Genomic DNA, 26569 nt, shown 5'->3' with positions numbered 1-26569 from the left:
AGAGAAATCACATATGTTATTCACAGAGCTATTTGCATATTAATAACTGATGTAACTGCATTAGGAAGATATGTTAATAACGGATTAAATTCACTACTTAAATTATAATACCATAAAGGGATTACTAACATTTTTTTTATTCTTAGGATTAAATGAATTTGCATCTCAAACTAGTGCAGTATTAGAATTTTATTTGCTGTCGGGTGCATTAAGTAACGCTTGGAACGTTCTAAATAGGAAAAGTAAACATATGCAAATGGCTTTAACGTTTATTTTTCCTTTCACTGCTATTCTAAAAAAAATCACATTCAAGTTCTTGAATAGAATTAAAAGCAAGTATGGATCGTAGTCCGCTGCATAGAATCGCAGTCGGCATATGCTATTGTTTTCAAATTCAGGCCCGGTAATCCAGGCTGCGAAGCTAAGGATTATGTTTATTAATTGCTAGATTCTGTTTCTTAATTGCTTGTGTTCTGTTGGCCTGTTTTTCGAGAAGAAAAGCAAGTTTACTGTGAGTGGGGGAGAACTTTATCATCTCCGTTGAGACTAGATAATTCACCTTCATTTGAAAAGCCATTATAAGGACTCTTTGTGTCGTACACGGAATTCGAACTGAGTTCTTTTCAACCAAAGTGACGTCAAATAAAGACTTTTATTTATTTTTAATTGACTTTATTTTTTTTTTTCTGGAAAGAACTTAGTTCTGATGTCCAAGAATATTTATAAGGCAGCAGTCCCCCATTCCCGGAATTTTTATTTCTGTTTCAAAACCGACATTGACCAACCTTTACCAATCCGCATTTGCAGGCTCAATATACAATATCTGTCAGCTTAGAGTAATTCTAAACCCTAACACTGGTATTGTTCGAAGTGAGAGTTCTATAGACAATTTTCTTGAGTTAACTGACTAAAAGTTTCCAGAAGAAAAAAACTATGTGGCCGATTAATTCGGGAAGATGTGCTAAAGAAATCCAGAAAACGTTCATCTAGTTGGCAAATGGAATCGAACTTACAACAGTGTTTCTTCTGGTGGAACTAGCATTATGGAACACCGTTTTCACAAGACTACGCAGTCTTACTTAATCTAAATCTCATCATGAAGTCACAAATAACAAATAATGAGAGTCCTGAACTTAGCTATCCTTGATAACTAAGGGTGGAAACCGTTAGGTAAACGGTTCGGTGAAAAGAGTTCGACCAACTGCCTTTGAGGGACAAAAGGTGTTAGTCGATTTTACCAGCTAGTGACTAAGATTAAAACAGTTATAAAATAACATTGACAAATAGTCACAAAATAGGTGAGTAAAAAAAAAAGAGAGAGAGAGAGAAGCAAATAAAATGAAAAGGACAGAGAACACATGAAAAACCTCCGGCAAGAGTGAGCCCCACTCCCATGCAGTTCATGAAACTCATAGCTTTAATTTAGTACACGGTTATACGCTTTTGTATATATACATTTATGCTAATATTTTTCAAAAATATTTTACTACCACTAAATTCTAGAATACTGTATTTTAAAAGATGGAAGCTGTTATCAAAATAATGCATTGTCATATTTATGTCAGATCAATCCTCAAACCGAAATGAATCACTAAAATAAAGAAAAAAAAACAACCCAAATAAAAATATATTAACATTTCAAATTTTTTATTATTTTTTCAGGTAAACATGGGTGAACAGTTCCTGAATATTACCGATCCTAACAACTTCGAGGTCATATTAGGTGGTCATCGACGAAGTAATTACGAAATTATCCTTGGTTCCATTAGCTTCATCGTAACAGCAGGTATTTCCTTTATAGGAAACTGCGCCGTGGTAGCTGCTTCAATCTCCGATGACAACTTAAGATCTCAATTCGGCAACTTTCTTATTGTGAACTTGGCCATAGTTGACATCCTGACATCAGTTGGAGTGATGATACCAGCTAGCATTGCAGTGATTTACGACTCCTGGAACATGGGAAAAGCGATGTGCAACATTCACTTAATCTTCAATTACGTCACTGTCACCATGTCCGACATCAACTTAGCATTGATTACCTACGATCGTGGAGTAGCTGTCTTACAGCCTCTTCATTATCACCAGAAGATTACTAAAAGAAAAATATTCTTCATGATTGGTTGCGCCTGGACATTGGCAGTAATTGTAATAATCCTTCCTATAACATTCGATTGGGTTATATACAACTATTGGGAAGCGGTTTGTACGATAAAGTTTGACGTAGCGGATTCTGGTGTTCTTTATTACACCATAGCTTGCTTTACGGTAATTTTTGTGTTACCTACGATGGTCATTGCTTTCTACAATTCTCGTATTATTTATTCTGCTTCGAAAATGCGTAAAAATGTAATACGTCCAGCTTTGGGAGTGGCTGCTACAAAAAATGGGAATGACATGCGATCCAAACGACAAACAAAAAGCGAGTCATCAGAAGCAGATAGTATTAATAAGACAGTAAAGAGTATGTTTGTTGTTATCATAGCTTATTTTACTTGTTCTTCAGGTTATGGTATTACTAAAGTTTACAGAGCGTTTAGAGGTGATGATTCGTTGCCAATGTGGACTGCCTATGTGGCTACTGTGGCACAATTTTGGGCATCGGGAACTAATCCTTTCATCTATGGAATTTTGAGAAAAGATTATAGAAATGCTTTTAAAAAATTACCAAGATTGTGTGCTGAGAAAATACGCAATATATTCTTTTTCTAAATATGCATTAAATTAAATAGATTAATTTTAATAATAATTTTAGCATTTTAAATTCATTTACTTAATTATTATTTCTTTTAAACGAACTTCTTTTCTTTAAAATTAAAGCAAGTTTCTTGAGAGTTAATATTTTATTTCCTTAAACGTTTGGTGCAATCTATAAAGTTATATGTGTTTTATTTTTAAATGAAAACGTAATGACAAATTTAAGAATTTTACGGATTCATACCACGTGCAAGTTTAACGATTAATAGCTTCTGTGCTGAAATAAACTAATTGAGTACTCCGATTTTTAGAGAAAGATAACGCTATTAAGTTGAAAAATTACTTTATAGCTACTCTGATTAATATTGGAAGAAAAAGAAAGGAAAAAAATCCTTTTGCATGAACATCGAGGTTCGTAATTACTGACTTCGTTATTTTCGCGTAGATACACGTTTTTTCTAAGCCCTATTTTGAATAGCTTATTCACTGAAGTCTTAAAAATATTTCGTAGAATATTTTTTTCTGATGAACTAAGGCCTTCCATTTTTTGTAATTACAGAAAAATACAAAGCAGTTTGTTTTATATTTTAATATTCTTCTTTTTTACCCTTCAAAATATTCCACTAATGAACACCAACATTTTCATATACCTAAATCTTTTTTTTACCTGTTGTCTAAATACATCAATAAAATGTTTTATCTATAGTTAGCTAATAAGAAGATAGATGTGTTTTTCTAATGAAAAATAACTGTAATTTAGGAAATAATTGATTGAATTATAAAGAATTAAATAAAACAAATTTATTCATCTTTAGTTCAGTTCAAGATTATTCATTTATTTGTGTTTTTATGAATTGTTAACAGACATTTTTCACATGACGCAACAAAATTTAATCCATAAGAAAATAACAATAAGGAGTCTCAAACATAAAACCCCCAACATTTAGAAATTTAGCAAAAAAAAAACGTTGGCTGTCTATATTTCATTCTTTCAATGTCTCTGTTTTATTCGTCACGTGTTGTATATATGGGAAAGTTACGGCCTTCTTCCTTTCTCGTGGTCCTGGCTGTTGGAGGCATCCCTGAGAGCCTTTACCCCTTCAGACAAAACCATCCGCGCATTATTATGCCCATCTAAACTACCATAAACTCATCTCTTTTTTTTTTTTTTTTTTTAAAAAAAAGAGAGAGATGAGTTTACAAAATTCCTGCTCACTGGTATCTGCTACGTAAGACAAACAGGCCTCTCTGGGGAAATTTGCATGAGAGAACATATCAGTGTTGTCCAGAATCAAAGAAATATGTCTGATCTTGCTTTTCACACAGGAAATGAAAGTCATCGAATGCTCTGACAGCAAATGAAAATGGAACATGTCACTTACAAAACGTATATCTAGAAATTCAAAGAGACTTTTGAAATATTATGAACCTTTACCCAGAAAGGACTTATATCAGACCGTGTGGAATTAGAATATGATGGAAGTTAGTTAGTTGTACTTTTGCTCTTAACAATACCTTTTGCGAATCATACTGTTTCTTGCATATAATTGCTTAACTGTTTTATTCAGTCATCATTGAAATTTAATATTAAACCCAACATCGTTAAATGAAACAATAAAGTTGATTATCTTTATTGTAGTCCAAAGCAATAATTATGACAGCAACTGAAAGATGACAATACTAATTTATTTACAGACAGATAGTTATAATTAATGTGCTAAAATCTGTCAAGTTTCACTGGAGATTATTGTGTGGGTTTCCATGATCTCTTGTCTGCTGGGAAAGACGAACTGCAAACAAATCATTTTAGCTTAATTGTTAAATAATTTCTTAAACCATTAAAACGCAGTGGATTTTTTGAAATCCAGGATTTCAAAAAAAAAAAAAAAAAAAAAAAAAAAAAAATTGAAATCCAGGATGTGGATTTCAAATTTTTTATTTGAAATCCACATCCTGCCTTCTGCAAGATGTGGATTTCAGTTCGTTATGGTGAAAAATGCAACCGGAAATCAAAAATTACGACATTCTATTTTACACGCTTCAACAAACTTCTAAAAGACCCATCTAATTGTGCACGCGATAACAATCGAAATACAAATTCGATCTTTCTCCTTATTTATTTATTATTTTTTTTTTCAGTAATGTCTGAATCTAATAAAGAAATTATTGAACCAAGCGAAACGAGTTCTTTATGCTTGTACTTTGCATTTTAAAATCAAAAGTCCGATGTGTTTGTGTTCCAATGTAAACTTACCGGCAAACGTTTATTCGGAGCAATTTATTTTTTTGAAAACAATTTCTATACTTGTCACATGATACATTAATCACATAAGGTTAATTGAATATTCTTGAATAATTTTCAATTTTTGAATAAAAACTAAGCATAGGATATAAAACATTTTCTTAATTACTCAGGGAAATTTATATCCTGTTTATAGATTTTATTCAAAAAATAATGTAAAAGTCTTGAATTTACAACATCGAAAATAAACATTTTATCCAACCATTAGTATGCATCATCACTGCTATACGTCATAATTATAAATAGACTGATTTTAAGATTTACATAGATATGAGAACTCATTTTTTGAAAATAAAATAACAAACCAGGTCCTACAGAAGGCGTAGCATGCAATTGATGAACGGAATTCAAAAAAAAAAAAAAGAAAAGAAAAAAAGAATACAATGGTATCAAGTTTTTGTGATTAAAAGGCGTAAAAATATTTGGAGATTTAAAAATTTAGAAAATCTCCTTTAGTAGATAAAAGAATCGAACTTAGAACATCTTTCTTCGAGCATCTAGCGCTATGGATGCAAAAGACAATTCTACAACGCTACCAATTTATTAACACTGCTTTTATTAAAGGTTATGGCACAAATCCGTTATATATCCTTCTAGGTATCACGTTATTAAAATAAAATACGTTACAACGATTATATGCCATGAATTGATGAATTACAATCACCAAATTACTATGAAAGTAAATTATGAATTTTAAGTGTGATGTATGGTTATGTTTCATTGCTGAAATAGATATCAATTCTCTTCTAAAATGCATCGAAATCAATCCTTTTTTCGACTGAACTCGAATTTCATGGCTAGAATATTGTCTACTATATTCAATTAAGAAATAAAATTGTTTTATATGTGAACAAAAAGGCTCAAAAAATTGGACTCATTAGTTGTGTTATATTTGCGACTGAAATCTGACATGACTGGTGATATTCGCTAACCGATACCTGTTCTATGAGTTAAGCACTATATAATATACACATTGAACAAAAATGCTATAAGCAGTTCCAAAAATTCATTTTAATAAATAAAATGAAAGCAGGAATGAATCGTACCTAATTGAAAGAACTTCATAAATTTTTTTTTATAGAACGCTCTTTTTTTGTGCGTGTGTGCGCATGCTTGCGTGCGATACGAATACCATTCTGCAAAATATGTGAACACAGTAAAAGGGATTTTGATGAGGAAATTTTTTACAAATTCTCCATCTCAGAATTTAGTCGAATAGTTATATAGATGATCTCAAGAAGGGAGTCGCAAAGTTAATTCAAGGATTGCAGCATAAAAAAGTTTATAGTTTTCGACAGTACCTTTCTCAGAAAAGAATATATTACTAGTGAAACTGCATTTAAATGCTGTTTGAACTAAAGCTTTTACTGAGCATTTCATCAAATGACGTTATATCAATGTATATCAATGGATCCCGAAGACTCATCGCGGGAGATCCAAACTTATTCACCACTCTCCAAACAAAAAATCCAGTCTTCGCACTTGTTAATCACACTTTTGCGGAATTTCTAGGGATGATTTCTTGTTCTTCCACCACTATTCCACTGCCGAAGTATTTCCCCTGCATCAATCTAAAAACACTTTTAGTAATTGAAATGTTTCTATCGTTTTCCCACATTTCCTCATCTCCAAGGAATCCAAGCAACCAGACTTGAGCACAGTAATCCAGATATGGACGTATCAACACCTTATAAAGAGGAATAATAACTTCTTTGTTGTATAATGAAATCTGTGGAGCATTTATGACTAAACATACACAGGTAATCACAGTAATAAGATTTTTTTTTTAAAATTCTTATTACTGTGGTTACGCATGTTTAGTCAATAACTTCTTTATCTCTGCATGTTAGTGTGTTCTTCAATAACCAAGTAATCCTATGAACTTGGACACCTTAGCAATAGGTCATCTGAACTTCAACTCTCTATCCAACAACATCCCCAAGTCCCTAGTCTCGTCAATCTCATGGATTACAGTTCCATCAAAGTGCTTGCAATCTTTTAATTCAAAAATGCATAACTTTACACTTTTCCACATTGAACTGACATCCATTCCTTTTTCCCATTTTGCCAGCTTATTTAAATCATCCTGCAAGCTTTCTACATCACTTTGATTAATTATTACACTACCCAACTTTGCATCATCAGCAAACATGTACAAATTAAACAATAACAGTCCAAGTACAAAGCTTTTCTGCATGTCACTGGTCACCTGCTTCATCCTGTACCCTGCTCCTCCATATACTACATTTTGGTATCTGTCCATGAGCCATTTTCGTATCCACATCATCCGTTTAATATCCATTCCCGTTAGTTCCAATTTGCGTAAAAGTATTCATGTAGTAGCATTGTCAAACTCCTGCATAGCCATTCCCCTTGTCCAACTCAGCCGTCACTCTATTATAGAAATTTAATAAATCACTAAGGCAAGACCGATCTTTAAAAAAAAAACCCATGTTGCTCCTATAGAGAATCATATTCGTATCCACCCATTCTTGAATTATATCTTTAATCAACTTTTCCAATACTTGTTACCATTTCCAAGATAGTGATTGGTCTGTAATTTTCCTACTGCAGCCATAGCCTCCTTTATGCAAAGGAACTGTTTTACCCACCTTCCACTCTCCACTGACCGTATCAGAGTTCAGACGTAAGTAGACAGCCTAGTAAGAGGCGTTGACAATTCCCTTGCACATTCACGTAATACCAGAACTGATACCCTCCAAACGCACAGCAGAATCTGCGTTTAAATTCTGCGATATCCTAAGTACCCCTGATTCATTAACCTCAATTACCATATCAGTTATTACTGCATAAGATACAGAAATATCCTCACTTGAGTGATAATCTTTTAAAAAGTGGTTACTCTACCCTACTATTGCATCTACATCGGTCACCTCGCTACTATCAGCATCCACTAAAGTTGTCCTTCGGAAGTCATTCTTCCTTTTATTTGGAAGCGATCGAATTCTTTGAAATTTCCTTTGACCTGCTTGAAAGGTCATCTCATAATCTGATTTGGCCTTCCTTACTATGCTGGTAGCCTTTCTTGCATGGGTTTTGCACTGCTCGTGAGCTTGCTGATTACATTTCTCTTCATCAGTTCTCCGTAGCATTTTCTTTTCTTTGAAGATCACTCCCAATATTATCACTCATTCATCTAACACCAACCTTATTTATCTTCCTGACCATGGGAATACATTCTGATATTGCTTCCTTCAGATACTAGTTGACACTCACGCACTGCTAACTTATTTGATGCATTGCTTTGTGAATTTTGCTGTGACACGTGACAGTCTTTGTGTAGGTGAAATAGCTTTTCTGTCCACGTGGCGAGATGAATAAAAAAATAACTCAATGGCATCACTTTAATCACTGCCGATGAAAAAAAAAATTGCATTGATATTTAAATACATGTAAGATCAAATCTAAGGTTTCTTCCTTTTAAAATATGACTGATGGGACTCAGAGTAGTTAATTTAGTCTCAACTTTGATCCCTGATTCGAATACAATGAAGGTTGTCATGATAGACACAAAGAAAATGTCTTGAGTTTCTTTTCTCTATTTCAAATTATACTTATTTTATGTGATGAAGTAACTCCTGTTTCTTCATTAACTGGACGTATAAGGTTGATGAGTTTTCGGGTGCCCATTATAAAGTTTCCAAAGGAGAAAAGTTGTAATGGTCACTCATGGGAAATGTTCCCAGTGTTTAGTTTCAAGAGAAACAGTTGAAACACATTTCAGAATATAATTATTTCTCAAGCATCTATGTTTTCCTGGTATTACAGTTGACTATTTTTCCTGCTTTTGGCAAAAAGGAGGTTTGTTGACAAGAATTGGAGGTCTTCAAATTGTCCTACAAATAATAATTAAAAATTGCCACAAATAATCAGTTCTTTGATGAAATGATCGATTCGCGACCTTCTTATTAGAGGCCTAAAGTGACTTGAGAAAGTTCTTTAGAGCGAGTTAAAAAAAAATCATGAAAAATTAAAAAAAAAAAAACATTAAAAACCTAATACGCATTTTCTTAGTCTCTCTGCTTTTCCTCTCAAAAAAATCAAGTCTGTACAGACCCTCGTGTTAAAAATAAGAAACTATTTGGAATATGTTTTATGTTAAAATCTTAGTTGGCTCTTTAATAAGAATAAAAACGAAACTGATGTGTTAGAAAAAAAACATTTTTGCAACACATCTCACTTATACACCTCGAAATGACATAAATAAGGTGTGCGTGCATACGTGCACGCATACAGAGATCGGGGATATGAACTCTCCCTGATCTCTGTAGTGTTTTATTTATATAAATATAAATCCAGTTGGCTCAATTAATTCCTGCAAATTTATTATATCTGTCAACCTTACAGCAAGCTTAACACACAAGTAAATTCAGTTCACAAATTGTCACCATTAATGATGTTTATCACTTCTCATTATGCCACATTTGAAGTTTATTTAAGTGAGGATTCAATTTTTTTTGTCACAATAAGTTATAAAAATGAATGAAGAAAACTAAAAATTTCTCCTAAGTTCGAACTGGATCCTTAAATGATAAGCGATTTACAATATTAAATGACGTAGAAACACTTGGCTAATATTCTTTTGTATCATCACAGATAAGCCCAACCCAAATAATGTACGATATTGAATAAATAACCAAGTCATTTGATGACGAATAAATTCTTTACTGTACGCTAAATTATTCAAATAAAACGTATTCATTGAATATTTCCAACAAAAAAGAAAAAGGTTTAAATGACAACAATCATTTTTTAATGAGATTTATTTTCTAAGCATTATATTAATGTTATGTGCGCCCTCTGACGGCAAACAAACATTGGCTTGCTCGGCGAACAATATTACTAGAAATTATCTTAATGATAAAACGCCCTCTATATATAAAATTTGAAATTTATTTCGACTTTTATACTGCAAACTTCACGATTTAATTTATTGTCAGAATAAAGGCTCGTTTCAGGACTTTCTATCCAACTTTTCACCAAGACAAGTTTGATTGTTTTTAAATAAAATGAATAACAGTACCATACCAACGAAGGTAAGCATTGTTCTTTAACAGTAAAACAATTTTCTATCATTTTTTTTTACTAATTAAAATTGTCTAATTATTAAATATGTACGTGGGAAAAAATGGGGATCAGAGATAGAATCCTCTCTCCTTTCTCTTCTTTGCTATAATACCATAATAAATGCTATCGAATGAAATTATTTGCAAAATAATAAATAAGTCATTATATATACCAAAAAGTTACCAATATAATGTTCGACAAATGACAAAATCTCTCTTTTTTTTATCAAAATCATCTACTAAAATATTTCATTGTTTACTATCGCGTTTACCTAAACAACAATTGCCGTAACTAAAATACGGTATGGTTTTCATTATGTCAAATACATCCTTTGATCTGTCTGCTTCATTTTATATGAAATCTTGTAGTTCTCAGAAAAAGTTGAGTTGATCAAAAATTTAATTTATTTTTATATATAATGGTGATTTTATAAGTAGAATAGGAAGGAAAGAAGACAGAATGAGAAACAATTGGTAGTCAATTTGATTGTCGAGTTCTTGAATCAAAAATTATTTAGCAGTTTAATAACCATCCAATATTCTTTAGCATCTCCATAGCAGCTGAACGACCGAGCATTAATAATAATAGTTCTTTGAAAAATAGCATCTTTTCATTTTAGATAATTGGGCGTACCCTCCAATATAAAACCGTCAGTTTTGCATTGCCGTTCTATTTTAAACAAATCAAGAGAATATCAAAACATTTTTCTTTAGTTCTTGAGAAATACATCCGGGTAAATAAGGATATGAAGCCTGTATTACCCAAGGTCATCTGACCAAAATATATCTTTCCCTTGTTCTGCTACCGCTGTTATATTATCCAGACGTATTTAGACAGCGCAATATCCATTCAGTCACTTCCTAACACCTCATTAGTTTGCAAATTTCTTTTTTGTTAGTTTCTTACTTCTTTTGAACAATTTTATTACTTTAATTAGAATCTTGGCTTACTTTCCTATTATGATCATGTAATACGTCAATGTATTTATTTGATTTTTGCAAAAAAGTTAATAATAATCTGCGATACTTAATGGCCTGATAGGACCTCAAATTGGCTTCCACAAACATCATTTAAGCTAAGTGGGTGAGTTTATCTTATTCTTAAACATATTTTTCTGTGTAAATTGTATGGCTAGCTTCTCTGGCTGCTGGATGAAAAACCGTTCCATTATGTGACATTAATATTAACATAATAATATTAATGTCGCATAATATTATGTGACACCTCCAGGGAGCCCAAGGACTCATCGTGGAAGCACACACTGCTCTACTTCGCTAAATACATCTCATCCTCTCCACTACTACTTAATTCTCCAACTACGACATTCCTCATACCATCAACGCCATCATCATTACCACCAACAGTATTTTTTGTCTGTAAATTGCGTATGTTTGAAAGCCGATTTCCGGCAGAAAAAGCCCTGCTGTCACCTTATGAAATTGGCTAACTCACCTTCAACTGAAAAAGACACATAAGGATTCCTCTCATCACGACAATGATCGAACCCAGGTCTTTTCCACGCTATTCTTCCAATATTGAGCTACGGAGGCACCAAAGACTGGATAACTCACATTCAAACTGGAAAATCCTAAAAAAAAATTTCTCTTCCTAGACGGAATTCGAACCTAGGTCTTTGCTTTGAAGAGCGAAGACCTAGATTCGAATCTCTAAAAATGTATAACAGTCATTGCAGTCACTCATTTCTTCAGAGGCCCTTCTATGTGGTCCCCCAAAATTTGAAAACTGGATTTCAGATGCTTTACAAGCAATTAACAAATTTAAAAAAAAAAGGATAATTTATTAGCAAATATTTGTCGGGAAAAACTTTCCTTATAAATGCCGGAAGTTTAAAAAAAAGCTTACCTGCTTGAAGAGCACAAATGTTCAATAAAACATAAAGAAAATAAGTCACGTGATCTGACACGATCATACTTGAGTCGCAATGCTTGCATGCAGTGTATTATAAATATAGAATTACGTTAATGTCTAAAAGAATCACTAATAATATCGCAAATTGATGTAGAAGGGTATCCTTGGATGCCAGTTTAATAGAAGAGGTATTTTTAAATAGTGAATAATTTAAAATGTTGAGAACGCCTTCTAGTAAAATATGAGGAAATATTGTTCATATTTCGTCAACCAGCGCAGCGTCTGCAAAAAGACGATAAAATTGTCCATGTTTCATAAATATGGATCTAAAATAAACTTTCCTTTCTCCAAGAAAAGAATTCTTTGAAGAAAGAGTAGTTCTCCATTACTAATAAGTAATGCAATAATTCATTAGTAATTAATATCATTATTCCCAGTTGCTGGAGCGTGTTCACGGACCACTTGTCTGTTGCCTTCTAAAATGATTAAATACACTAAGAGCAGTTTCGCAAAAAAGGCTTAAAATGACACCAAAAATGTGCGTGCACTCAAGAGATGGGAGAATAATATTTTATTCTACATTCGAAGACACATCTTTCTAAAATATAATTGCTAACAGACGAATTTCACAGTCTTCGATGCCTGCGAAAGATTTAATGTTGGCACTCAATGGATCTGTTCCTATGATTATGCATAAAACTCAATACCGGAGTTTTGTGCTAAATTATTTTATTTCTTCTCATGGACTTGCAGAATCCATAAGGACTCTTTTGAACACTCTCGTTCATTTTGTAGTCCATTCGAGAGGTATACAGTTTCGTATGATGATACATCGACTGTGAATCCCTTTTATGGGAAGGTACGGCACCATCTCAATCCCCTCAAATTTTTATCCGGACTCGGGACCGGCATAGCTGACGAATCAGGCCTATGGCTGGGTCAGTATTCCTGACTGTAATCCGTATGTGTTCACGGGGCCGGTTTGCCTGTTTGCGGGATGAAAAACCCCAGATAAACTGGCGGAAAAAACCCTGCTGTCCACAGCCAAGACCGGCTAACTTGGTTATGGCTGAGGAAGATCCTTCATATCCATACGTCGTCGACGGGAATCGAACCTAGGACACTCCTTCCACAGGCATATGGTTGCGAAGCGCAAAGTCACTAGGCTAACCGCGCGGATAGTAAGGTATACAAGCACCCCATCCCACCCACGCACACCTATTCCGAAACCAAATAGCTGTTGACATTTCTCCAATGAAGCGACAAAGGATTATGAATTTTTTTATACTATAGGTGCAAAATATTATTATTATAATTATTAAAATAAGGTACACTTAGGTGAGTTAAAACCTTGTTATTCAAAACTATAAGAATAAATATCTATTTATTTATTTTTATTTGACGATCACTGACGAAAAGTTGTTACCTTGTATGGATTAGTACCGTGCAATGGATTGCACAATCCAGAAACCTTGCGCTAGAAATCAAACATGAAACTTTTACACATCCTTCAGATCCCCAACAAGCGGTGCAAAGCATTCTGAAAGGAAATTCCACTGTAGCAGTGGAATTTCCGCTCCCTTGGGGGGCGCTGGAACGATCCAGGGGAACGGTAGTATCCTCATGAGCAAAAAGGGGGGAGTTGAATTGAAGTAAGGGGACGGTGAAAGCATAAAGGACAAAAATCAGGTGCTGAAAAAAATTTATCATCAACAATTTCGATGATGTATGACGTAAGTAAAAGTCGTAATGGTGGCTTTGTTCTCCAAGGAAACGTACAAAATGCAAGTTACAGTCGATCGGCGTTGAAGTCTGACGACAGGCCTTAACAAGCAAAGTGTTGAAGGGAGCGCACTTTCAAGTGATCGGGATTTTACAAGTCCAGTAGGCATCGACAAGAACATGTGCATCTTATGACTTGTTTAGTGTGTAATACTATAAATACGTGAGACGTATGAAATCAGTTTTAGATTTTTTCTGAACTCTGTGACAAGCAGCTTGATGTAGTGCATAATAATTTGAGTGCATATTCGATACCTAGTCTGTATATCTTACTTACACGGATTAAACACAAAGCAAATTATTGTTGTTCCAATAAAATAGCACGCTTCACGCGAGTACGTTTATACCTTTCTTGTAAAACTGATTTGGTTTAGGTACGGGAAAAATTGCATTCTATCAATTTTGTAAATTTAACTTATTTTTACAGATAATATCATGGCTGAACCCAAGAAGAAATGTAGACAATATAACATCGAATATTTGAAATACGGCTTTATTTAGTCGCCTACAAACAAACCACTACCAACGCGCCTGATTTGCCACAAAGTTGTTTTCAGATCAATCTATTAAGTCTTCAAGGCTAGAAGAACATTTGATAAAAATTCATACTGATAAAAAAAATATAAGGATTTATCGGGTTTTAAAGCACTTAAAGAAAAAATTTTGAAACAACCAACATTGGCAGGTATGTTTTCAGCAGCATCCAAACTAGTGATGGGTTGCGTGCCTCTTACAACATTTCCTTACTCATTGCTAAATCGGGGAAACCGCATAATGTTGATGAAGAACTAGTCCTACCAACTGTTAGTGACGTCATTCGCACTGTACTGCATAAGCCAGCCTCTGATATTATCAAGAAAATTCCTTTGAGCAATAATACAGTGCAACGAAGAGTTGATGAGATAGCCCAGGATGTTGAAGACTCATTACGCGAGTATTTAAAAACAACCCAGCTCTCTATACAACTTGATGAGGCTACTTTACCGAGAAATGAAGTCTTACTTTTAGCATATGTACCATACATAAAAGAAGAAAAAATTTCCAAGAATTATTATTTGCTAAAAACTGCTAACTGAGACTAAAGGAAAATCGATATTTCATGCATTGGAAGATAAAGAAAAAGAAATCACTCTGAATAATATCTTATTAGTCGCAACCGATGGTGCTCCAGCGATGGTTGGGCGCCATCGCGGTTTTATTGCATATTTTAAAATCGGAGTGCCAAATCTATATTCACTGTACACTGTGCGATTCATCGTCGACATTTAGTTGCCAAATACCTGGTACATAGATCATTACATTATGTAATAACAGCAGTCAACAATCACAAGTCCTTCATTGAATTTTGCTGTTTCACACAGAAGTTCGTTGGCTATCAAAGGATGCCTGTTGGAATCAGTTTTATACTCTTTGACTCAATGCTACAGTTTTTAGAAAACAGATATGATTCTTTACGAGCCAACTTGATTAATTTCAAAAACGACATAGCTTATTTGACCGACTTGTTTAACAAATTTCTTCTTCTTCTTCCTTTTTTACGTATTAGACCTATTGGCCTGTTACGGAGTTGTCCTTACCCTTCCAAATGAAAGGCTAACTCACTTTTCGTCGAAAGAGACCAGATAAAGGTTCCTCAAGTCACTGACTGAGCTACGGAGGCTCTGTTTAACAAATTTAATGAAACAAATCTACAGTTCCAAGATCATGAATTTAATAAAAACAAAAGCTGTTATTTCTACGTTCGTGTAGCAACTTGTCCTGTACAAACGAAACTTAGGACGAGGAGAATTCAGCCAGTTTCGAAATCTATCAAAAGTGGAAAAATGTGATGAAGACGTACTCAGCTATTATCAGCACTTGGAGGCTCTCCATTGTGATTTTAACCAACGATTTAAAGATATTCTTGAAAGGAAAATACCCGGTTGGGTTTTGGACCCATTCTCAAATACAAACACAGAAGAATCTTTACCATTACAAGAACTGATAGAAGTAACAACAAATGAAGAATTGAAATTAAAATTCAAACACGGATACGAACATTTCTGGTTGCAAAAGCAGATGCCCATGCTTTATCCTGGATTGTGGGCTGTGGTAAAAAAAGGTTTTCAATCGCATTTCCATGATATTTAGCGAAACGTGGGTTCGGTGCGGTTCACAAATCTTTTAACTAAAAAAAAAAAAGAAACCGACTGCAAATAACCAATCGAGGTGATTTAAGAAGGCTACTGACAAACATGGAGCCAAATATCAATAAATTGGTAGCAGCACACTAGGCTCATCCTTCTCATTGGGATTGTTTTTAATATGACTGATCGCTATTTTCTTTTTATGCGCGATTTTTACATGTGTACAATTTATGTTAGTTTGTTTTCTTAATTTTACTAGGGTTATTAAATTTTCAGCTCCAACTTGTCCTATGTTTAAGTGTAAATATCGAAAAAGTTTCGATAAACTATATCAATTCAAAAATATTAAAAGAACTCCAGAGAGAGAGAAAGAGAGAGTCGATTTTATTGAGAAAGGGTTTCTAATTCTGGAAGTATTTATTGTTCCCCAGTAAACTATGCATTATCTTCTCAACAAAGAGTTCTTTCACAAAGATACTTTTGCTTCTAATCATTTATATTCTGCTATTTGTTTTTTTACAAAACAAAAAAAATTTTTTTCTTCTTCAGTTTGTCTAACCAAACAGAAATACATCGAACGTGGTTAATGAAAGTCAACGTGTAATATTCTAAACTGCTTGATGTTCTGCTCAGAAATATTCTTCCAAATGCTCATTTAACAAAATATCGAAAATTGAAATGTGCAGATACATGGTAGAATAATTTAACGAAGCACAAAAGAGAATTTAAGTATTTGTTTGGTTTAATTGAAATTTAGAATAAAAACTCCTGACTGCAAGAATGTATAATAACCTACTGTTCTCTATACTTCAAAAGGAACATGCATAATATACACCCTATGCCCAAAAGGAAACCAAACTTTTCGAAAATAGAAGAAACTAGTTTTTCCGTCACGATATTCATACCGTACGCGACGAATTCTCGCTATATCAAACGCTTCAAAACTTCGAGATAACACTCACCATTGACCGTTTGACCAGGCGGAACGAATTCTTCGTGGATAATGCCCTTGGAATCGTAGAAACAAATCAGCATTGCCTTTACTTTTGACTTCTCCAAGCGACTTATCGGATGTCCCTCTTCTGATGGTCTCCACTCAGCACTCCGGCGCTTTGTTTCGGGCTCATACTCAAAACACCACGTTTCGTCACCAGTAACGATCGTTTCAAAGAAGTTTGAGTCTTTACGAGCGGTTTTAATGAAGTCCTTGCAGTGTTCAATTCGATACATTTTTTGGTCGTCGGCCAACTTGTGGGGAACAAATCGAGAATTCAATTTACGAAGGCTCACACACACTCGGTCTAAATGCTGTGCATAGTTGATTTTGAATTCCCAATTCATCTTCAATCAATTTCACGGACTATTTCGGGTTTTCTTTGATGAAATCAGACACTTTTTTGGACGTTAACTTCGCTCAGTCCAGTTTTCGGACTGCTCGGATTTTTGTCGTCCTCAAGAGTCTCACGACCACTTTGAAATCGCTTAAACTACTCATAAACTTGAGTATGGGATAAAAATTCATCATGATATGTGTTTTGAAACATTTGGTGCTTTTCGGTAAAACGTTTACCAAGTTTAACACAAAAGTCAATCGCAGCACTCTGTTTGAAAGTCATTTTCCGACCGTTTGTCAAAACACACTGTCACTCTCGGCGCTATAACTCGACTTCTAATGAAACAAATGTCATAAGAAGTTGACACAACACTAGTGAAGATTGCTGCTTTCGACAACAAAACGATACAACAGGTGGCGCAACTAGGTTCTTTTATTTTCGAAAAGTTCGGTTTCTTTTTGGACAGAGGGCGTATATACATCCTCATTTCTGACAACTGATCATTTAAAAAAAAGGCGATTTTATCACATGGAACGAAGCTGAAAATCAATACACCTTTTTTATACCATGTCATGTCTCTAAGTTTACAAAATATGAGAATACTGCATATTTACTAGCTCTATGTTTAATGCAAATATTCGAATAATAAAACTGTGGAAGTTATAATACTTTGTTTCTTTTTTGTCTCTTGCAGATTTCCTTGGAACACTCCATCAATACAACGGGACATGATTTCCTGATAGACGCACACCTTCGAAGGAATATGTACGAGATTGTGTCTGGTTTCATTGCCATTAGTTTCACATCAGTCATATCAATAATAGGCAACTGTCTTGTAGTGGCAGCATCCTTTTATGATGAGCAATTACGATCTCAATTAGGGAATCTTTTGATAGTTAACTTAGCCATTGTAGATATTATAACAGCCATTGCAGTCATGTTGCCCAGCGGGTATGCTGTAATAACCGATGCTGAAATTTTAAACAACGGTTTGACCATGATAAATTGTTTTTTCAATTTTGCTTGTGCTACCATGTCTAATCTTACCCTTGGATGCATCACTTATGATAGAGGGGTGGCTGTCCTTCAACCGTTGCATTATCATCAAAAGATAACCAGAAAAAAGATAATGTGGATGATTGCCTACATCTGGTTTCAAGGTTGTGTTGTTCTAATTGTTCCAATTGAGTATGACTGGTGTATCTATAACTACTGGGATGCGATATGTACTTTAAAATGGAATGCTGGTCTGTTTGCTACTTTGTACACCTTGTTATGCTTTACCATATGCTGGGCCATTCCGGCTTTGGCTATTATATTTTACAACTTTAGAATTATCATTATGGCTTCAAAAATGCGTAAAAATGTTGTCCAACCTGCTTCTGTCGGGGTGAAACCTGTCAATGGGAATTCAGATATGAAAAATAAACCAAAATCTAAGGATTCTTCAGAAGCTGACAGTATTAATAAGACGTTGAAAAGTATGTTTGTTGTCATCATTGTTTATTTCATGTGTAGTAGTGGGTATGCCATCACCAAAATGATTAGGGCCGCTGCTGGAGAAGATTCTTTGCCCGTTTGGACTGCTTTCTTTGCTACGGTTAGTCAGTTCTGGGCCTCGGGTACCAATCCGTTTATTTATGCAATTCTTCGTAAGGATTACAGGAATGCTTTTAAGAAGCTGCTGAGGTTTATGTTGGAACAGATTCGAGACCTCGGATGTTATTAAGATAGAATATTTCATTAGCGAAATGTAAACAATATTGTGCAGAAACATTTAGTTTCTATATTTAAACACAAAGAAATAGAATTGTAGAAATATATATATAATAAAAGAAAGGCAATGAAATAAAAGAGGGAAAACACAAAGAAATAAAAGAAATAAAGAAAGAAAAAAGAAAATTTCTTCATTAAATAATACACCAAATAAATAATCATATAGCTAAATTCTAATTATTATAAACAACGTCTAATGATCTTGTATATGCATTTAATTAAGAATTTAATTAAGAATGTGCTAATAGCATTATAGAGCAGTATTAGAAAAAATCACGCAGAACTGATTCTTAAATAGTTTCCAGTGTGCTTTTAGATTTTTTTTATTTCTGCTTTTTTCTTAAAATGTTACTAAAGTTTCTCTAGTTTACAAATATGTGATAAGCTTTGTAAAGTAGAAAATGAAGATTTTCTGTAAATAAATAATTTTTTTTCCAGATTTTCGATAATAAATTAATAACTGGATTATTTAGCTGTTTTGTATTTAAAAATTTTTTAAAATGTATTTAATGTCGACCAGAAGTTTCAAGAAAATGCTTTCAGTTATTTTGGATAATATCGCTGTTGTGCTCTCAATATATTTTGTATAACAGAATACAATTTAAAACCCCCCCCCCCAAAAAAAAATGCGCTAGATTTTTGTTTATGCCATAATGCTTTGACATTTGTAATTAGCGAACAATAAATTTGTTGTCTAAATCAACAGCATTCTAAGACCAGAAGGGCAAAATTATTTTTACGTTCCTATACTCTTTTCACTTCATAGCAATATTGCTTTACTAGAGAATTATTATAGAATAAGGTACTTTCTCTCATTCTGTAGATGCCTTCCAAGTCTGTAGATAGTTTCTTAACACAAAAGAAATAGAATTGTAGAAACATATGTATAATAAAAGAAAGCAAATGAAATAAAAAAGGTAAAAAACAAAGAAATGAAAGAAAGAAAAAAGAAAATTTCTTTATTAAACAATACACCAAATAATTTATCATATAGCTAAAATTTAATTATTATTAACAACAACAGCAGAGAGGGAGGCTGAATCAATCGACCGTGAGATGCGGTGATTGATTCATTCAATCCAATACCCTTGGAGGGTAATGGATGACAGTGCTGTAGCTAATGAAATTCTAACTGAGGCTCGGCTATTGCTGTTACCCTCCTGACATGATCAGAGCTTTAATTGCCCAATAATACCTTATCCCACACTGTCCTCTACAGATAACGGGGAATATGAAAAGCATTCTTGCTTCGCACCTTTAAGCCAGTCCTTATAAGGACTATAAGCAGAGAAAAATCCCCCACTAAGACCCTACTATTTTCTGGCTTGGATGCTGTACTGAGCATAAATGAATCCATCATCGTCGCTGGGGACTTAAATTCCAAACATCCCTCCTGGAACACCGGAACCATTAATAAAAATGGCCGTATATTTTCCTTTTCAGCTACACAGGATTAAACAATGCTGTTGTAACAGGACCCACCGAACCAATCCATCACAGCCGACATCCTAGACATCGCCATCCTACACAACATCAAATACCAATACAGCATTCAAGCACTGAACGAATTATCATCAGATCACAACCCAATCCTACTTCACTTAGGGAACAAAGACCAGTCACCTCCCCCCAAACCTCCATTGTATGGGAGAAACTTAGGAAAGTGCAACCAGAACACATTGGTCCAGTTCCCCATATAAAAGCCAAGGAAGAAATAGACACGGCAATAGAGAACCTCCAAAAAAGATACCAAAATACACGTGCTCCCCAGGACAAAACAGCCCTAAACAGACTAAACAAATCTGTTCGAGAAGCTCTCCAGAACCACAGGAATTAACAATGGGACAACAAGCTCACCTCCATCTCCACAGCACATCGATCCATATGGAAATCCCTAAACAAACTCAGGAACAAGCGCAAATCCCTTCCCCCTTTCCAAGCAGAACAGCACCTTGCATTCCCAGATGCTGAGAAAGCTGAAGCCATAGCAAGAAACCTAGAGAAACAATGCAGTCCTGCATACGAGAACCTAAACATCAGCCATGTATACAAGATCCATCATAAAGTCAGGTTCACAGTAAATCGTTCCGATGACAATCCAAGCCCCATAAGGCCTACCTCACCTATCAAAATAATCGGCATCATCAACCACCTCAAGATCAAAAAAGCCCCAGGTTCCAACGGCATCACTAACAAAGTCATCAAAGCACTACTACGCAAAGCCATAGCCCATCTGGCAAACATCATAAACTCCATCCTCAAATGGCAGCACTTTCCCAGTCATGGAAAATAGCTGACATCATCCCAATTCACAATCAGGCAAAGACCCACACCTACCTGAAAATTACAGTCCCATCAGCCTGCTATCCAACTTAGGGAAAATAGCAGAGAAAACCATCCTCAGACTCCAAGATCATGTCAACCAACTAAATATCATTCCACAAGAACAATTTGGCTTCCGTCAAAATCACAGCACCACCCATCAAATCCATAGACTGGTAAAATACATCACTACAGGATTCAATTGGAATCAGCATACTGGAGCCGTCTTCCTAGACATCTCAAAGGCCTTTGATAAGATCTGGCACCAAGGCCTCCTCTACAAACTTATCATCGCAAACCTTCCACTAAACATGATACACCTGATCAAATCATACCTCTCAAACAGGAGGATGCAAGTCAAAATCAATGAAACAGTCTCAACCCAACGGAAAATCCTCGCTTGAGTTCCTCAAGGATCACTGCTAGCCCCGATCCTGTTCAACATCTATATGGCAGACATCCCTCAAAATCTTTTCACATTCACCATTGCCTTTTATGCAGATGACACTGCTATACTAGTCAGATCCCGCCAACCATATCTTCTAAACAAAAAAATACAAGACACCATCCTGAATCTAGAAAAATGGTTTACAGACTGGCGACTACAATTAAACCTCCAGAAAAGCACAATGATACTTTTCACAAGAAAACGAGCATCCCCCAAAGGAAACACGACCCTGTTCAACTCAAAAAAACTCTCGAACAGGTTTTTTTTAAGTTGAACAGGGTCATGTCTCCTTTGATCAACAGATACAGCAAACTAAGCACAAGAAACAAAATTCTACTCTATAAGACAATGATCCGTCCCACAATTATATACGCCTCCCCAGACTGGAGCCATACCTCCAAGACAAATATCCTCAAGCTACAAAGACTACAGAACAAGTGCTTGCGAATGATACTGGACGCCCCGTGGTTCATCAGGAACGTCCAAATCCACCGGGACATAAATATCCCCTACATCTCTCCACTACTACGCTCCCTAGCAGAAAAATTCTTTATGAAGACATCTACGCATCCAAACCAACTAATACAACAAGCCGGAAACTATGACGGTAATGACCACTGGAAACATAAAAGACCGAAAGCCATCCTAACACTCATCGACATATAACCACTTCTGCCCACTCAGGGCGAGCTGAAATAGTTCACAAATCTCTCCCATCACTGCTCCCGAAACAGACAACAGGGAATATGAAAAGCGTCAAGCTTCACCCTCTGCGCCATGTATGTCCTGCGTCCAGCAGAGAAAAATCGATCGTGAGATGCGGTGATTAATACCCTCGGAGGGTAATGGATGACAACGCAGTAGCCAATGAAGTTCTAAGTGAGGCTTGGCTATTGCTGTTACCCTCCTGCCATGATCAGAGCTTTAATTGTTCAATAACACTTACCCTTATACTGTCCTCTACAGATAACGGGGAAGATGAAAAGCATTCTTGCTTCGCCCCTTTAAGCCAGTCCTTATAAGGACAATATTTTTAAAAAAAAATCAATACCCTTGGAGGGTAATGGATGGCAATGCTGTAGCCAATAAAGTTCTAAAAGAGGCTCGACTATTGCTGTTACCCTCCTGCCACGATCAGAGCTTTAATTGCTCAATAACACTTTATCCCTGCACTGTCCTCTACAGATAACGGGGAAGATGAAAAGCATTCTTGCTTCGCCCCTTTAAGCCAGTCCTTATAAAGACTATAAAGCTGATGATAGCTTAATTAAAATTAATTTGCTTTTAATTAAGAATGTGCTGAAGTGTGCTTATAGTGCAGCATTAGAAAAAATCACACAGAACTGATTCTTAAATGATTTCCAGTGTGTTTTTAGATTTTTTTATTTCTGCTTTTTTCTTAAAACGTTACTAAAGTGTTCTCTAGTTTACAAGTATGTCACAAGATTTGTAAAGTAGAAAATTAAGATTTTCTGGAAATACATTTTTTTTTCAGATTTTCGATAATAAATTAGTAACTGGATTATTCACCTGTTTTTGCATTAAAATTTTATTTAAAACATTGTATTTAATGTCGATCAGAAGTTTCAAGAAAATGATTTCAGTTATTTTGGATAATATCGCTGTTGCTCTCATGTGATATAATAGAATACAATTTAAAAAAATCCCCCCCCCCCAAATGCTAGATTTTTGTTTATGTCATAATGCTTTGACATTTGTAATTAGCGAACAATAAATTTTTTGTCAAATTTATTGTTGTAAAAATAATTTTGCCCTTCTGGTCTTAGAATGCAGTTGATTTTAAGACCAGAAGGGCAAAATTATTTTTACGTTCCTATACCCTTTTCACTTCATAGCAATGTTGCTTTACTAGAGAATTATTATAGAAAAAGGTATTTTCTCATTCTGTAGATGCCTTCCAAGTCTGTAGATAGTGTCTTAGTACAAAGAAATGGAATTGTAGAAATATATATATAAAAAAAATCAGCTAACACCTTTTTATTCCCGTATACGGGGAGTAGGCGAGGCCATTTAGCCCTATCTAACTTTTGGAGACTGAGTGGGCAGTTCAATCTCCACTGGTACCCAATCAGAGACAGATGGCCCAAAGCTATCACTAATTAAGCAGTACACAGTGAAGAGAGACGGCTCAAATGTGCCGCCATCTCGTGGTCCCTAACCCTAACACAATATATTTAATGTCTGAAATAATGTGGGTTCTACGGCCGATTTTCTTGAGTTTACGGGACGAAAAACCCGAGTTACCGGGAGGAAAAACCCGCTTGCCCGTGCCAGAGATCGACTAACTCGGGAACCGGTCGAAAAGAGGCTTAGAAAAATTTCCTCTAGTCGACGACTAGACTCGAAATCAAGTCTTCCTTCGTGCGGCCAAGCACCGTGGTGTGCAAACGCCACATCCACTGAGCTACATACGCTCGTAGAAATATATATATATATATATATATATATATAATAAAATAAAGCAACTGAAATAAAAGATGTAAAAAACAAAGAAATGAAAGAAATAAGAAAAATAAAAAAAATTTCTTTATTAAATAATACACCAAATACTTTATCATATAGCTAAAATTTAATTATTATAAACAAGAACATTTGATGTTAGCGGGTAAGGAGGATTGAGGCAGAATTAATACCCTTGGAGGGTAATGGATGGGAAAGCCGTAGCCAATAAAGCTTTAACTGAGGCTCTGCTATTGCTGTTATCCTCCTGCCATGATCAGAGCTTCAATAGCTCAATAACACCTTATCCCTAAACTGTCCTCTACAGATAACGGGGAAGATGAAAAGCATTCTTGCTTCCCCCCATTAAGCCAGTCCTTATAAGGACTGTTTGATGTTAGCGAGGGATTAGAAGATGGGATGAATCAACCGACCGTGAGATGCAGTGATTGATTCATCAATCCAATACCCTTGGAGGGTAATGGATGGCAATGCTGTAGCCAATGAAGTTCTAACTGAGGCTCGGCTATTGCTGTTATCCTCCTGCCATGATCAGAGCTTTAATTGCTCAATAACACCTTATCCCTACACTGTCCTCTACAGATAACGAGGAAGATGAAAAGCATTCTAATGTTTCGCCCTTTTAAGTCAGTCCTTATAAGGACTACTAAGTTTGATGTTAGCTGGTATGCTTAATAATTGACATCAGAATGAAATTGAATTAATAATAATTAATAATATGCAATAATAAAATCTCTTCACGAGGAGAGTTTGACTGTTTTGAGGTACAAAAATGAAACACGAGTTTTTTGCCCCTCAAAACCCTAAAGGTTCCTCAGTCCTTTCCAACTAATGGACTCGTCAAAAACCGTGCTACAGAGACTCTGTCTCAAATCCATAGGATTTATTAAATCAAACACGCCAATTAAATAAATTTATTCATTTAACACCACAAATCATGGATCTGAGAGTCGAGTTAGAAATAAAGCACGTGATCAAAGACTATCTCTTTCGCTTCCATCTGATTCAGACGTGTTGGGTCTCCTCCTAATGAGGAGTCACGGCGAATTAATGCAGCCAGCACTCCACTCCTCTGTTGCATCCCTATTGGAGGCATTCATGACTGCATGCCCGTGTGTGTTCAGAGGGCCGATTTGCCAGCTTGCGGAATGAAAAAACCGTAGCTAAACTGAGGAAAAAACCCTACTATCCACGCCCAAGACCGGCTAACTTTGGCTATGACTGAGGAATACCTTTCAGCGCTTCATCTCCTACGAGAATCGAACCTAGGGCACTCCTTCCCCAGGAATATAGTTGCGAAGCGCACAGCCACTCGGCTAACCGCGCGGACGATCAAAGCTTAGAGACCACAAATATAATAAAATTGGAGTTATTTACAGAATCATGTTAAACATGAAAGGAACTTGACATTGTCAGCATTAATGAATGTGCAAGCAGAGCTAGTCTAATATGGTCTGTCAACTTTGTCAGAGGAAAGGTCAACAAAACAGGTGTTTGATGCCAAGATTGTAGGAAAGAGACTCAGAGAATTGCTTCAATCAGAAGCAAGAAATGTTAGATATGACAATATTGGAGTGCTCACAAGTAATAAAGTGATTTGGAAGGATATTGTTGATAGGAGATTAATACTGATGTAAACTTAATCATGTAATGCTGTTATAGTAGCCTGAATATCCCTTGGGGATATATCTTTATATATTTCAGAAAATTGATGACGAAATAAGGTAATGATTATAATAAGTAAAAATATAAATACAATCATAATTAAATCATAAAATAATTAACAATTTGTATTTAATATAATTTTATTGTTTTCTTTCGACTGCTAAACGAATATATAAATAATTATAAATTCATTTCGAGGTCCTATACACTATGTCAACTAGTTAACCAAAACGAAAGAAATGAAAAAAGGATGCAATTCTTTATTTTCAAGTGATTCATTCTATTGCGATGAAAAGAAAAAGTTTCTTCTTGATACTGTGGCCACTGTCCAAAGCGTTTGATCAAACATAAACCAAATGAATAATTTAAAAAAACATGACATAGGAAAATTTAAGATATTACAGCGAAAGAGAATCCAGTGTTCTTCCATATTCAATTTGTTTAATTCAGTTTTATTAGTATAAATAAATTATACCTTTTATTTTTTGAAATAAAAAAGTTATTTTTTCTTAAATATTTTTTTCCCCTGCAGAGGAACTCAAACGACCTAACTTACTGAAATTAAACAGTTATTGAATATGGAAGAAGAACATTGGATTCTTTTTCCTATAATCTCTTAAATTTTCCTGTGTCATGTTTTTTAAATTATTCACGAAGCACGGTAATCAATAGATTTAAATAC

At 34.9% G+C, this 26569-nt stretch overlaps 1 protein-coding gene across 1 annotated transcript; it reads left to right on the top strand.

Moving 5' to 3' along the window:
* Window positions 1-1668: 1668 nt before the first annotated feature.
* Window positions 1669-2709, top strand: LOC150101649 (5-hydroxytryptamine receptor 4-like). The gene has a single exon (XM_090399880.1). The coding sequence runs from the start codon at window positions 1669-1671 to the stop codon at window positions 2707-2709; it is 1041 nt and encodes a 346-aa protein (XP_090256006.1).
* The last annotated feature ends 23860 nt before the right edge of the window (window positions 2710-26569 follow it).

The sequence above is a fragment of the Typopeltis vanoorti genome, chromosome 11 (assembly GCF_054136105.1).
Source record: "Typopeltis vanoorti isolate ZY-2024b chromosome 11, IOZ_Tvanoo_1.0, whole genome shotgun sequence".
NCBI lineage: Eukaryota > Metazoa > Arthropoda > Arachnida > Uropygi > Thelyphonidae > Typopeltis > Typopeltis vanoorti.
This window is presented reverse-complemented; position numbering and strand designations above follow the sequence as displayed.